Source organism: Ctenocephalides felis, unplaced genomic scaffold, assembly GCF_003426905.1.
Source record: "Ctenocephalides felis isolate EL2017-DRISC unplaced genomic scaffold, ASM342690v1 CF-g0.4_SCAFFOLD_01886, whole genome shotgun sequence".
In the NCBI taxonomy this organism is placed as follows: Eukaryota; Metazoa; Arthropoda; class Insecta; order Siphonaptera; family Pulicidae; genus Ctenocephalides; species Ctenocephalides felis.
This window is the reverse complement of record NW_020538040.1, coordinates 143,319,773-143,334,696: the sequence shown is the minus strand read 5'-3', so window position 1 is coordinate 143,334,696 and position 14,924 is coordinate 143,319,773. Positions and strand designations below refer to the sequence as shown.

Sequence of the window (14,924 nt, the reverse complement as noted above, 5' to 3'; positions counted from 1 at the left end):
CTATCAAAATGTTCTAGCAGCAGACTTAATAACCTCTCAAACACAGCGAAAGAATTTGTTGTAAATTTCTTGAAATCAACACGAAACACTATATTTTTCTTTGACATTTATATTTATTGAGTTAATAAGGAAACATTAGTATCAAAAATGTAAAATTTGATGGATTATTTATATCAAAAAGTTCTAGCAGCAGATTTAATAAACTCTCAAACACACAACTCTCAAAGAATTTGTTGTAAATTTCTTGAAATCAACACGAAACACTATATTTTTCTTTGACATTTATATTTATTGAGTTAATAAGGAAACATTAGTATCAAAAATGTAAAATTTGATGGATTATTTCTATCAAAAACTTCTAGCAGCAAACTTAACCTCTCAAACACAGCGAAAAAATTTGTTGTAAATTTCTTGAAATCAACACGAAACACTATATTTTTCTTTCACATTTATATTTATTGAGTTAATAAGGAAACATTAGTATCAAAAATGTAAAATTTGATGGATTATTTCTATCAAAAACTTCTAGCAGCAGACTTAACCTCTCAAACACAGCGAAAAAATTTGTTGTAAATTTCTTGAAATCAACACGAAACACTATATTTTTCTTTGACATTTATATTTATTGAGTTAATAAGGAAACATTAGTATCATAAATGTAAAATTTGATGGATTATTTCTATCAAAATGTTCTAGCAGCAGACTTAATAACCTCTCAAACACAGCGAAAGAATTTGTTGTAAATTTCTTGAAATCAACACGAAACACTATATTTTTCTTTCGCATTTATGTTTATTAAGTTAATAAGGAAACATTAGTATCAAAAATGTAAAATTTGATGGATTATTTCTATCAAAATGTTCTAGCAGCAGACTTAATAACCTCCCAAACACAGCGAAAGAATTTGTTGTAAATTTCTTGAAATCAACACGAAACACTATATTTTTCTTTCACATTTATGTTTATTGAGTTAATAAGGAAACATTAATATCATTAATGTAAAATTTGATGTAATATTTGTAATTTTATTTGCATTATCAACAGCAGAATCGCCAGCACCGACTGTGGGATGTTGGTAACAATGGAAAATAATGCTGTCAGATAATTATGTTTAAGATATTTATGTCAAAAAAACTAAAAAAGCCTAAAACATTAAGATTTAATTGACTTTATAGCAATATTTTAACATTTTATACAGTAAAATTAAATTTTAAACAAATGACCTTGAAATTATTTTGCTGCTAGGTACTTGTGCTGCTAACTATACGCACGTACTATTTACATTCAGGAAGGATATTCAATCAGAAAAATATGAAGAAAGTTCAAAGTTTGAAGAGGCTTTAGTAAATTAAATCAATATTTGCTTAAATGATCATATTTACATGCATAAAAGTATTATTAAAAATCCATTTGTGAGTTTGATTCTTAGAAAACACTAATTATGAAAGTTAGAAATTAGTTATATTGCTTTAGGTTTTACTTTTCAGTTTCATTCGTTGGTAGTTTCCAGGGTATTTGAAAGTAGGTTCTTATTTATTTGCACTCCAGATGGCTTTATTTCATTTGTTAATAATGTGGGCTTAGGCAGAATCACTCCAACCCAAATTAATGTACTCTCGGGCGTAATAAAAAAAAAGTAAAATCTGAAGGTGCTGTATTAACTGACAAAGGTAAATTCATGAGTAAAAAAGACAAAGTTTTTAATTGTACTTTATAGTCAGGATTTTCATCAATATGGACTGAGTTAGACAAATTAATAAATATAGCAGTACTTGTGCATACGCTTTGTTTAAAATTAAATTTAAAATGGATTACTTTCACCAGGAGATATTAATTAAACTCTAGTGTGTGTATACATGTAGAATGAGTCATACACAGAATGAAAATTTTAAAACTTCTATGTAATATACCAAAGGACTATCAATTTTCTGGTGAAAATATTGTTTTTTTACGTCCTATTTTGGTGAACCTTCAAACTTTCATTATTGGATAAGATGGGGATGGTAAATGAAAGAAATGTTAGTTTATATTAGATTAAATATATATGTATCATGACTGTTAGCTTGTATAATAATATTAACTGTACATAAATGTTATATGTAATACATAAATTGAAAGCTTTTGGAAATCAATGATGAATACTTCTTATATGTACCTAAATTAATCTGAAAGAAAAAACATTGAGAGCATATAATTTAAAGTATAAAATTTTAACAGGTGTGTAATATTAAATTCACACAAATAATTACCAATCTATGAAGGAGACCCTCTTCTATCAATATTAGCAAATACTGCTCATCGATATAAAATTTTGGAGAAATTCTTCAATCGTGCATATACTGATACAATAGCTTCCTAAAACTTTTAAAAGTAATATCTTTTCATGCAATAAAACAAAACATACCTGCAGGTAACAAAACAATTAAATCAAATCAAATTGCAGTGTAGAAATCCTGTAAGTCCTGACATCGTATCAAATACGAGATTCATTCTGCAACAAAGTGCTAATAGAAAGATCTAAACTTTGTTCAGCTGATAACACAACATGCAAATCATAAAATATCTTATGGCCTTGTCTGAAAATTTTATCATGCCTTTAAGCAACACATGTTTGTTTTAATATGGTGGTCAATAGCAAATACATTTTAATTATGAGTACATACCTCAATAAATCTATCCAACGAAGCAATTTATTTCTTCTAACGTTAATTATAACAAAATTCACTTTCTTATTCATGCGCTTTCTTCACTTAATATACGCACATGATTGGTGACTCAGATATGCCGCATTATTATTAGAAATAGATAAAAACTGCGATTATAAGAAGCAATAACCATCTTTAACAAGCACATAAGTTTGAATAAAACCTGTCAAAATACGAAATAAAACCTGTCAAACGCCATCTTGTTTGGCAACCGTGTTTGCACTTTTTCGCCACCCCGTGAAGTCATGGCGTTTTCACTGACATTTTTATGAGCTTGCCCGTTCCCTATTCATCTATTATTTTCCGGTGTTTTTTTTTTGCTACCTCGTTTTTTAATTATTTTGTGCGTTATTAATACGGTTTTAGTATAATTTTCTTGTGAATCGTGTGTTGCTCGTCATTATTATATTAACATATATTTTTTTATTTACTAAGTTTATTATTTTGTTCATATTTTTATAGGTTAAGGTCTTTTTCTTTGTTTTTACGTGTTTTATAGGTTAGGGTTATTATATTACTATTTATGTTCTAGCTATTTTACAATTTTTAGATCGCTTTAGAAGTAGGTATATCTGCATTATTTTATTTTTAGACAAATATATAAGGTTTTAATCACTTAGGTTAGGTTGCATTTCAATTCATAGCTAGGTTACATTTAGGTTAGATTTCATTTCATTTAAAAATTTCATATTTATCTCGTTAGTTGATTTCTACGTTACTTTTAGCTCATAATATTTTAGTTCATATTTCTTTTTTATACATAAGTTATCTTTTAATCATAGCTTAAGTTAGTTTAGATTTATACTATAGTTCAACCCCTTTCTTTTTTTATATTCAATATGAAAAAGCAAAACCAATGTATCCATTGCTTTAAAACTTTTGCTTCCACTAGTTCTCTTTGCCGTCACAACAGGTTAGTACATCACATACAGCCTAAAGAGTACTTTCAAAATTTTGAATGTACATTTTGCCAAAAAAAATTTGCATGCTTCTTCCTCATTTCAAAGGCACATCAAAACTTTTCGTTCCTCCATTCCTGATACATCTCCTACAGACTCCAAACTACAATGCACATATTTTTATGATTCCCGAATTAATCCAGAAACATCCCTTGCGCTGCCTTCTTATGCTCTACCCTCTTCATTAATTCCTCCCACTACTTCTTATTCATGTACCCTTACTGCTTCAAAAACTTCTTACACAACTCTTCCTGCTTTGCCAAATCCTTCTACATCATTTGCTTCTTCACCAATACCAACGACATCCTTCCATTCATATGCTCTTCCTGCTACATCAATCCCTACGACATCCTTCCATTCATATGCTTTTCTTGCTTCACCAATTCCTACAACATCCTTCCACTCGGATGCGCTTCCTGCTTCACCAATTCATATGACAACCGCTAATTCCAATACTGTTTCCTTTATTCGACAACCATCTTCCCCACTACTTTCCCAATCATCCATATCGCTCACATTCTTTCCAGTGACCCCAACGCGACCCAGACCCCAAGATAATGCTTCGCTGTACTCAGAACATTTTACAGGTATTAAAATATAAGTATTATTTAAATATATTTAATATTAAATCCACAAAGTTACCATAATTGTTCATTTATAGGTTCTCCAAGGGTTCTCAGAATTACTTGCCCCATTGAGGATTGCGGGAATGCTTACACACGGTACAGCGCACTACAAAAACATATTGAATGTCATCATCACATCAATATTGAACACAAAGACAAACTGTTTTCTTCTATTAATGGTTTGTCAACTTTTAATTATGAAGATTTTCAACAAACATTTCTATAATTTCATCATTTGATATAGATTTTTACAGCTGGAAAACTGAGATGGAACAGAACAGTATTACGTCATATGTGAAGGACACTGCAGCATACATAACAAAAGACAATTGCTGCACCATTCAATATTATAATCGCCATCGATCACACAGTCACCAAACAAAGGAAACATGTTTAAGGGGTAGCAAAAAAATTGGGCATGCTTGTCCCTCACGAATTATGTGCATGGTGTATAATGACGGACATGTTGAAGTTGATTACTGGAAGACACATGTGGGACATGGAAATTAGATAAAATATGTGCGGCTGGATCAAAATTTGATCAGAAACATCAAGGGTATAATTAATTTATTTTCATAAATGCAATTATCACATTGTTGTTAGTTCTTTGTCATTTGTAATATATTTTTTCCAGATCAAATTAAAGCAGGCGTATATCATGACTTTATTATAAAAAACATACGTGAAGATTGTTATAACAAAAAATTACTGAGACCACTGAGAGCTTCCATGATAACGAAGAAAGATTTATGAAATATAAAAAGGCGGGTGTTACCACCAAATGATACCTTTATAAATAAAAATGATTCAAGAAGTGTAGCCGATTCTTTGCATTCTTTGCATTTAATGCTGGAAATAATTTAATTATCTTCATAATTAACTATTATTGATGTTTGCTTTATTTGCATAATTTATTTAAAGTTATGCCATTCATTCAAGTTATGGAAATGTGTTTCAAATTGTAAATATCTATACATTATATAGCCTTGCCAGTATCATAACACACTGCTTATGTGTGCATTTTTGTATCTAACGACAAATAATTTAATTATTTTAATTAAATGTGATTGGTATTTGCATTATTTGCATAAATATATTTATTATACCATGCTTTAACAATATTATGGAAATAGGTTTTAAATTGTAAATATATGTATATTAATATGTTCTATAATATCAATAAATTTTTATCATTATAAATGAATAGTTTTTCTTTTATAAAAAACAGTATATTTTTGATTAAAAAAAAACAATGCTAAAGCTTATGTTAAAGCATTAATCTTTTATTTGTTGACCAAAATTAGGTTCAATTTTTCAATACGATACGTACTGTTAATTTTATAACAAGGATGGAAATAATTTCAAATGCCTGAACAAAACTTTGTGGTACCTTACAGAACTCCACCTAATTGATTGAGAATTTAACAAATTTCAGCTATATAATAGCACGTCACAACTATTTCGACAGATTATTATTCACATTTTTATACGACAATAACTTTTTCGGAGAAAACAGTTGTACGTTTATTTAACTTACTGAATAAAACTTCTTATATAAGTACTACATTTTACCACTTTCAGGCTTAATATGATTATTACTATATACTATGACAGTACTAAATCCTCTACGTAATATTATGATCGTAGAAAAAAATTAAATATATATAATATATTGATATACATTAATATATGAGAGCTGAAATTAAATTGTAACTGTCACATTGACGTCTATGAACTGTCATTATGTACTAGGGTTATTTACACTTTTATATTGGTACGCCTGCTTTGTTTGTCACCTCTTCATGAAGTATATTGTCGTGTCAAAAAATGGCCGCCAGTGACTGGATGAGGAACCGTGTCTGTAATCTCGTTTTTAGTTCCGTCTCCCGCGATTGGAGCGCTGGTAGCGCTACAAAACGGGCTAAAGAAAATATTTGAGAATCTAATATGGCGGAATAATATTTTAGTGTCAAAGTGTCAAATGTTTGTTAAAAGTTTATAATGCCGCGTCTCCACTGTTACGAATCCGTGCGGCGAATGGTGCGTCACGAACAAATTTGCGCAGCGGAGTGATACTGTGCGAACGCACGAATTTCCTTTAAATTTGTCCACTGCGCATGTCCATAGCGCACTTTTTTCTTCTTTTTTTGTTTGAAAATGGGAGGGGGGGTTTATTTTTAGAATTACGTACCCTGCCGAACATGGTCGAAGCGACACGAAAATTTCAATAGCTTGCGTTCGCGGCGCTCGCTCCCGCCGCGAGCAACCCGACGCATCGGGCTGCCGAGGATACCCGAACCGACACTAATGGATTAGCGTCAAAGCGCGGATCAAAAATGTAAATAAGTAAGCAGTCATTAAAATTGATGTACTAATTATAATTTTATCTAACTATTAGTATAGGAAATACATCGGTAATTAAGTTATAGATATGTTGAAATATATGTATATCCAACTAAAATATATTTGGTAGACTTTATTTATCATATTTCAGAGTTAATTTTATATCATCATGATATTATCATGTATATATATATATATATATATATATACTCTTGCTACTTATATGACGTATCATATATTTATTATTCAAAATAAATTAAATGTTTCAAAAAAAAAATGGTAATATTGTATTATTTGCAATTACGCTAAATATCATTTAAAATCTTATTAATATGCAGACTGAATTTTTGCTCAAAGTCTTTTCTGACAAGTATTTATATTTAGAACAGAAGTAATAATTTTTATTCAAAACTGATAATTGTTGGTCAGCCTGCCTCTGTATCCGTATACGTTATTTCTTTGAACTTGTACGTAAACGTTGATCTGTGCTACGGTATAAGTTCAATTGTACAGTTAAGGCATTGAGATATTTCATCTTATCCTCAATTTTGAAAATGGATATGCGTAGAGAAGATGTTATACTTTTTTACACTTCTTATAATTGAACTGTACCAAGAAAAAAAATATTATGGAATCCTAAAAGTTTCAAATGTATCAAATTGCTCGCAGTGTGCGTCGCGCACAAGAGCCAACGCATGCGTGCGTCGCGAACAGGATTCGCCGCACGGATTCGTGCAGTGGGGACGCAGCATAACAAATATCATGTGAAAGTGCGGTGTACAACAATGCGGAACACCAACAAATATGCAAAAATGCATGTATTTTCTGCAGAAAATGACATAATTTGTAAAATGATTAGTAAAATAACTGGAGCCCGGGCTGAGCACTGATGGTGAGAACTAGGGGAATAAGAAGTTTTATCAATCAACTAGGGGAATAAGAAGTTTTGTCAATATGCACACAACAAAATACTCGCATGTATTACTAGCACTTCTGATATAATTTTTTATTGTAGCTTAATAACTGAGGCATTTAACAGTATCAATGCTAGGAATTTTAAGGTTATAAATACAAGACACCCGTCTTACTAAATCCCTTTCTGGAAGGTATGTTATTGAAAAATTATTCTTTTTATAACACTTTTTTGTATTATTCTAATATAACATTTTATTGTAGCTTTCTTGGACTCTACACTAGTAGAGACACAAGGAATGTTTGAATCGTCTCATAATGCATGCGTGAATGATATGGACAGGCAAAGTAAATAACTTTTATCATTAAATGAGCTTTCATCTGTTTATATTATTCTAATATAACATTTTATTGTGCCTTTCTTGGACTTTACAGCAGTAGAGCAACAAGGAATGTTGAAGCCAAAAGAAAGGCAAAACCGAAGAAGGAAAACCGTCCCTGAAAGATTTGTTATTTAAAATTTTTTATACTACAATTTATGTTCGTAGCAAATGATTCTAGATTTATTTCTTTTTAGCAGAGGTTCTTAACTCAAGATATAAGCCGTGCAGAGACCAGTTATGAAAATAACAAAATTTATACAATATAACAAATGTGTTGAGAAAAGAAATCAGAAGGATAAATATACAAAAAAAACATTGAGGCAGGAGTTACGAGAAAGTCTCAAATGTGCTGAAAATTTTGCTTGTCTCCCAGCAACATTAAATAAGAGTGCTCCTAATTTTATATTAAGTCAACTAAGAGAACATACGAAAAAGCCAAAAGGTTGAAAATTTACACTTAATAATAAAATTCTTGCTTTAACTCTGCATAAAATTACTCCAAGAGGTTATTACTTGTGGAGAAAAATATTTGTTTTGCCTGCTCCTCAAACATTGAGAAAGTTGCTCTCAGCAATTCCTTTGTATAGTGGTATTAATGAGACTGTTTTCCAAACATTGGGTTCAGCTATGGCAGAGAAAAAATATTTGAATAGCAAAAACTGTATTCTGATGTTTGATGAAATATCATTATCATCTGCATTATTTTACGACTGTTAAAAGGATCATATTGTTGGTTTTCAGAACTGGCAAATGGTAGGGAAAGTTTATTTGCTGATCATGCTCTTGTCTTTTTCAAAATTTTTCAAATCAAATAGTTGATACTTGAACTGTGCGCAATGTTCATATTTTTTGTGATTGTTTCATGAATGTGTTTTTTTTTATAAATTTATAGTAATAAATAATGAAGTTGTTAAATGTTTTAGCAAATGTAGAAATTGTAAATAAGTGGCTACTTCATGGAGTATATTTTGCTATACAGCTTATTTCTATTTATTATTGGTGATAATACGTTTAACAGATATCGAGAAGTATATAGATCATGAATTGTACAATAATTTACCGGATAACAGCAAAATAGTTTTCAAATGACATACCCATACAGTAATTCATTTTAGTAAGCTGTTGATATGGTTTTCAGATGAAAGTAATTTTGGTTTTATCTTTTAATTAAATTGGCAAATGTGTTTGCATATAACTTTCTTGAACTTTTGCCAGTTACTGTTATGAGAACATAATGATTTCTTTTTCTTTGTGATAATGATGATAATGATATTTTGTTCAACATTTTAAAGCAGATTAACACAATGTGCAGAAAAGGTTTTCAGATAGAGACTATACATAGATTTAATGTAACTTAATCATTATTTGATTGAGCACCAAGATGAATATAAACAGAGTTGTTTTACAAGAATATCTTAGGCATAAATTTTATTCCTTATTTTTGAATATGTTCCTCTTTTTTGATTGCAATACAAATTTATGACCTTTTTGAATTGTTGTTGCTGGGATTTTAAGTTACCTTTTGAGCGCATTAAGAGAGTTCTAGTAACTTCTATCTCTTGTTTGGTATTTATTATTCAGATCAATTCTCAATACTTCAGTTATATGGTATAGATAATGTCTAAATTATATTTAAATTTTCTAGAAATCTAGAAAAAGATATATATAATTTAGATAGTTTTTTGACATGAAAGCACACACACACACATAATAGGAGTCTGTGCCCTTGGGCAGGTCTGTGAGCTAGAACTCGATCTTAATCAGGGAAGAATAGTGTGTGATATGAAATTGTCATTTCATTTTGCAGTGCTGCAATTGGGCTATTTTTGAATACAAGAAAGCGAGGCTTGGACACACCACCCTGTCCACACAAGACATTGAACAACCATATGTACATATATATATATATATATATATATATATATATATGTGTTTGTGTGTATATGTATATGTATGTATATATATATATATATATATATATATATATATGTGTGTATATGTATATGTATATATATATATATATATATATATATCTATATATATATATATATAGAATTTTATGATATGAGTGGAACGAATATTAATTGTTTAATATGAACAAAACAGCACTCAGATTTGTTTAACACAACTTTATTTTATGATTACAGACGTTTCGAGACCATGGTGTGTCTCATCTTCAGTGTAATTTCAAAAACAGTTACTTATATACTACACATTCTTTAATAATTTATTTAAATTTCATTTAATTTTTGGTATACAAAAAACACCAACTATTCCTTGCAATGCTTGACACAGTACTAAAGAAACATATAACACTTACAGAAATATTCTAAACAAAGGGTATGGGCGTGTTTCCATACAGAATTGGCCCCACCCTGGTATTTAAATAATTTTGATGTCATTTTATAGGTATTTTCGAGAAAATACGACATACCAAATTTCAAATCCGTAGCTCATCATTTGGCCGAGATATCAGTGAGAACATGTGAAAGTGGCCCCTTTTTCAAACTCACTTTTTGTCGGAAATATGAGAGATATCGAAAAAATGTTAACGTCATTCTATTTATACTGATCTTGTCTATGTTGTTCATAACAAATAATGTGAAAAAATTATTTGTTAGTGTGAGAAAAAGTGAAAATAATTTTTTGTTTTGAATTTTCGGGTAGTGCGGTTGTTTGGACTAATTTTTAATTAGCATCATTAGAAGGGCTATTGAATTTTCTTTTGGTGTGCAAAATTTTGTTTTATTTCATGTGGTAGAACACATTCAAAATTAGAAAAAACCTGAGCAAGTACATGCTCGCGCTCATATAGCGCCCGTGTAAGTCGTCTCTCATTCGCAACGACTAGCAACAGCATTGCTCGCCGCGCGTCTTGATAAATTAAAACATTTTTAATAAAACACAAGATATATACATTTATATTTTGAATAATTATATATTTATATGTATATGTATAATAACTATTTTTATATAATTAAATATATATTATTTATATATTGCACAAGTATATTATATGATTTAATCATCATTAATAATTTATTAATTATTAATATTAATTATTAAGACCACTAAATAAATAAAATATAGATTGATAAAAAATATACATAATAATAGTATATCGGTATAGGATTACTATTCATGCTACAGTAATGTATACAAATGCAAGTATGGTATACTAAGTTAGTCATAAATATATTAAATAATATCTTGAAGTTTTTTTTTAAATTAAATATTATATATTATTATTTAAATTAAAGATTATATTTTCAATATATTCTATGAAATGGAATTACTCTACTTATAAATACTCATAATAATTATTGAACTACTGCACTATTGTGTATCATCCTTAATTAAAACGATATTTGAAATTTTGCTCGCATAAACCACACATAATATAACAAAATACAGATAGAATAAAATTAATATAATTTTCGAATTTAACTAATCACGAAGTTTTTAATAATTATTAAATGAATAATGTTTTTTTTAATTTTTGTGTGATCTACACCTTTGTACCAGTCGATTTTGCACTTTTCTTATATTTTAGTATCAATTTAATTTGATTAGTATATAATTTAGTTGTTACCACAATACAATATATAATCATAATGCCGCGAATTTTCTAATATCGTTTATAAGTAGAGTAATTCCATTTCATAGAATATATTGAAAATATAATCTTTAATTTAAATAATAATATATAATATTTAATTTAAAAAAAAACTTCAAGATATTATTTAATATATTTATGACTAACTTACCATACTTGCATTTGTATACATTACTGTAGCATGAATAGTAATCCTATACCGATATACTATTATTATGTATATTTTTTATCAATCTATATTTTATTTATTTAGTGGTCTTAATAATTAATATTAATAATTAATAAATTATTAATGATGATTAAATCATATAATATACTTGTGCAATATATAAATAATATATATTTAATTATATAAAAATAGTTATTATACATATACATATAAATATATAATTATTCAAAATATAAATGTATATATCTTGTGTTTATTAAGAATGTTTTAATTTATCAAGACGCGCGGCGAGCAATGCTGTTGCTAGTCGTTGCGAATGAGAGACGACTTACACGGGCGCTATATGAGCGCGAGCATGTACTTGCTCAGGTTTTTTCTAATTTTGAATGTGTTCTACCACATGAAATAAAACAAAATTTTGCACACCAAAAGAAAATTCAATAGCCCTTCTAATGATGCTAATTAAAAATTAGTCCAAACAACCGCACTACCCGAAAATTCAAAACAAAAAATTATTTTCACTTTTTCTCACACTAACAAATAATTTTTTCACATTATTTGTTATGAACAACATAGACAAGATCAGTATAAATAGAATGACGTTAACATTTTTTCGATATCTCTCATATTTCCGACAAAAAGTGAGTTTGAAAAAAGGGGCCACTTTCACATGTTTTCACTGATATCTCGGCCAAATGATGAGCTACGGATTTGAAATTTGGTATGTCGTATTTTCTCGAAAATACCTACAAAATGACATCAAAATTATTTAAATACCAGGGTGGGGCCAATTCTGTATGGAAACACGCCCATACCCTTTGAAGTACTTATATAGATGGAGACAGAGAGGGTATTATTATAATGTAAACAAAAGGAGTGCTATCGCATACAAAATCGATAAAAATGAAAAAAACAAATTAATTTATTGAAAAGAATAAGATAAATGAAAAAATTTATAAATTATTAATGATGTTTATATAAGTGTCATGTAAAATATTTGTGTCGGTTCTTAGATTTATGCTATTGTTAGTCCGAACTATTAACATTGATTCTGCCATGCTTTATTCCATGAGAAAGACTTATAGGATTTTAAGTTACCTTTTGAGCGCATTAAGAGAGTTCTAGTAACTTCTATCTCTTTTGTTTGGTATTTATTATTCGGATCAATTCTCAATACTTTAGTTATATGGTATAGATAATGTCTAAATTATATTCAAATTTTCTAGCAATCTAGAAAAAATATATAATTTAGATAGTTTTTTGACATGAAAACAAACACACACACACATAATAGGAGTCTGTGCCTTAGGGCAGGTCTGTGAGCTAAAACTCAATCTCAATTCAGGGAAGAATAGTGTGTGATATGAAATGGCCATTTCATTTTGCAGTGCTGCAATTGGAATACAAGAAAGCGAGGCTTGGACACACCACCCTGTCCACACAAGACATTGAACAACCATATGTACATATATATATATAGTATATAGTATATAATATTATATATTATAAGTTATCATATATATATAGATAGATATATATTTATTATTATATATATATATCATATATATTATCTCTATTATATATAGTATTATAGATATATATATATATATATATCTATATATATATATATATAATGACAGTTTTTATCTTCAAATTTTTGGCACTCCATGGGCTCTTCTATATCCCCTGCCCTAGCCGAATTATCCTTACAAACATTTAGAAACTAGAGTCTTTAATTCCATCAACATAGACACTTATTTTTATTACAGATATGTTGATGACATTATCACTTGTATACCTCCCCAAAATTTTGACTTATTGCTTCATTCTTTCAATTCGTTTAACAAACACATTCAGTTCACTTTTGAAAAAGAACAAAATAACTCTATCAGCTTCTTGGATGTCAAAATCATTAAAAACACAGACAACCGCATTATCACTAACTGGTACCAAAAACCTACTTGGTCAGGTAGGTACTTAAATTTTCACTCTTACCACCCCTCTAACATGAAAATAGGTACTATCATTAATCTTGTAGACCATGCTATCCTCCTTTCTAACGAACAATTTTGGACCTCAAATTTAGATTTAATTTTCAAAACCCTTACACAAAATTCCTATCCCCCCACATCTTATAAAATCCGTCACAAACAATAGACTCACTTTTTAAAAAACAAAATAACTAACCCCAACCTAAGTTTAATTTCCACAAAAGACAATAATTTTGAAGGTACCATTTGCCTTCCTTACATCAAAGAACTTTATCCGATGTGGAAAAAACTTTTTTACAACGCAAATCTCCGTTTAGTATGCAACATCGATTTAACTCTCAACTCCCTCTTCTCAAATTTAAAACCGCGCACTAGTTTAGAACGAGTATCCAATGTGGTCTATAAAATATCTTGCAATGACTGTGATTCCACCTATATTGGCGAAACAGGACAGAACCTTATCAAACGATTGAAACAACACGATAATAATTCAAAAACAAAAATCAAGGGCAAACAATGATCACAGAACATTTAAAACTAAATAACCATACTTTCAATTTTTATGACGCAAAGGTTCTTCATCACGAATCGAAAGTCTCACAAAGGCGCTTTTCAGAATCGTCCTACATTTTCTTGAACAGAAATAATTGTTTAAATAAACGCACAGACACTAGCTTCATTTGCGAAAATTACCAATTTGTTCTAAATAATGTCTCCCAACTCATATCGAATACCTAACACCACGGTTGCACACAACTATTACGCACACTTGCTTAGCGCGCCAAGACGTTCGTTCAAAACCAGCACATGTGTTTGTTTTTTTTTTAAAATTTTGACTTCACATCTCAAACACTTACAAACATATTATTCTGTTTGGCACTGTGCCTCGGATACAAGTGTATTACGTATAATATTTTATTTAGTAATCACTTTTATCTTTTATTCTTTTTATTAAAAAAAGAAATTACTGACAGTTAGTGCTTGTCTATAATTAATAATTTTTACAAGTTAAATTAATATGTGTTAGTGATAATATAAATAATTCAAGTAAGTAATGTTTTTTGCAATTCTCTTTAGTTAAAAACTTTTCTTTTTACTATTGCTTATGTATATTCAAATTGTAACGTTTCCTTTTTGTTTTTTAATTGTAGAACCACTGAAGATGACGTAAATTTTACGTCGAACAAACGTATGGAATAATAAAGATGTTTTGAAAAAAA

At 29.1% G+C, this 14,924-nt stretch overlaps 1 protein-coding gene and 1 long non-coding RNA gene across 2 annotated transcripts; both read left to right on the top strand.

Annotated features, from left to right (window-relative positions):
- Window positions 1-3,629: 3,629 nt before the first annotated feature.
- LOC113378116 lies at window positions 3,630-5,275 on the top strand. The gene is made up of 4 exons (XM_026618639.1): window positions 3,630-4,251; window positions 4,326-4,469; window positions 4,535-4,846; window positions 4,925-5,275. The coding sequence occupies exons 1-3, from the start codon at window positions 4,098-4,100 to the stop codon at window positions 4,798-4,800; spliced, it is 564 nt and encodes a 187-aa protein (XP_026474424.1). The 5' UTR covers window positions 3,630-4,097; the 3' UTR covers window positions 4,801-4,846; window positions 4,925-5,275.
- A 2,394-nt stretch (window positions 5,276-7,669) lies between these two features.
- LOC113378389 lies at window positions 7,670-8,425 on the top strand. The gene is made up of 3 exons (XR_003367176.1): window positions 7,670-7,739; window positions 7,810-7,893; window positions 7,981-8,425. It is a non-coding gene; the product is annotated as an uncharacterized LOC113378389 (long non-coding RNA).
- Window positions 8,426-14,924: the final 6,499 nt, after the last annotated feature.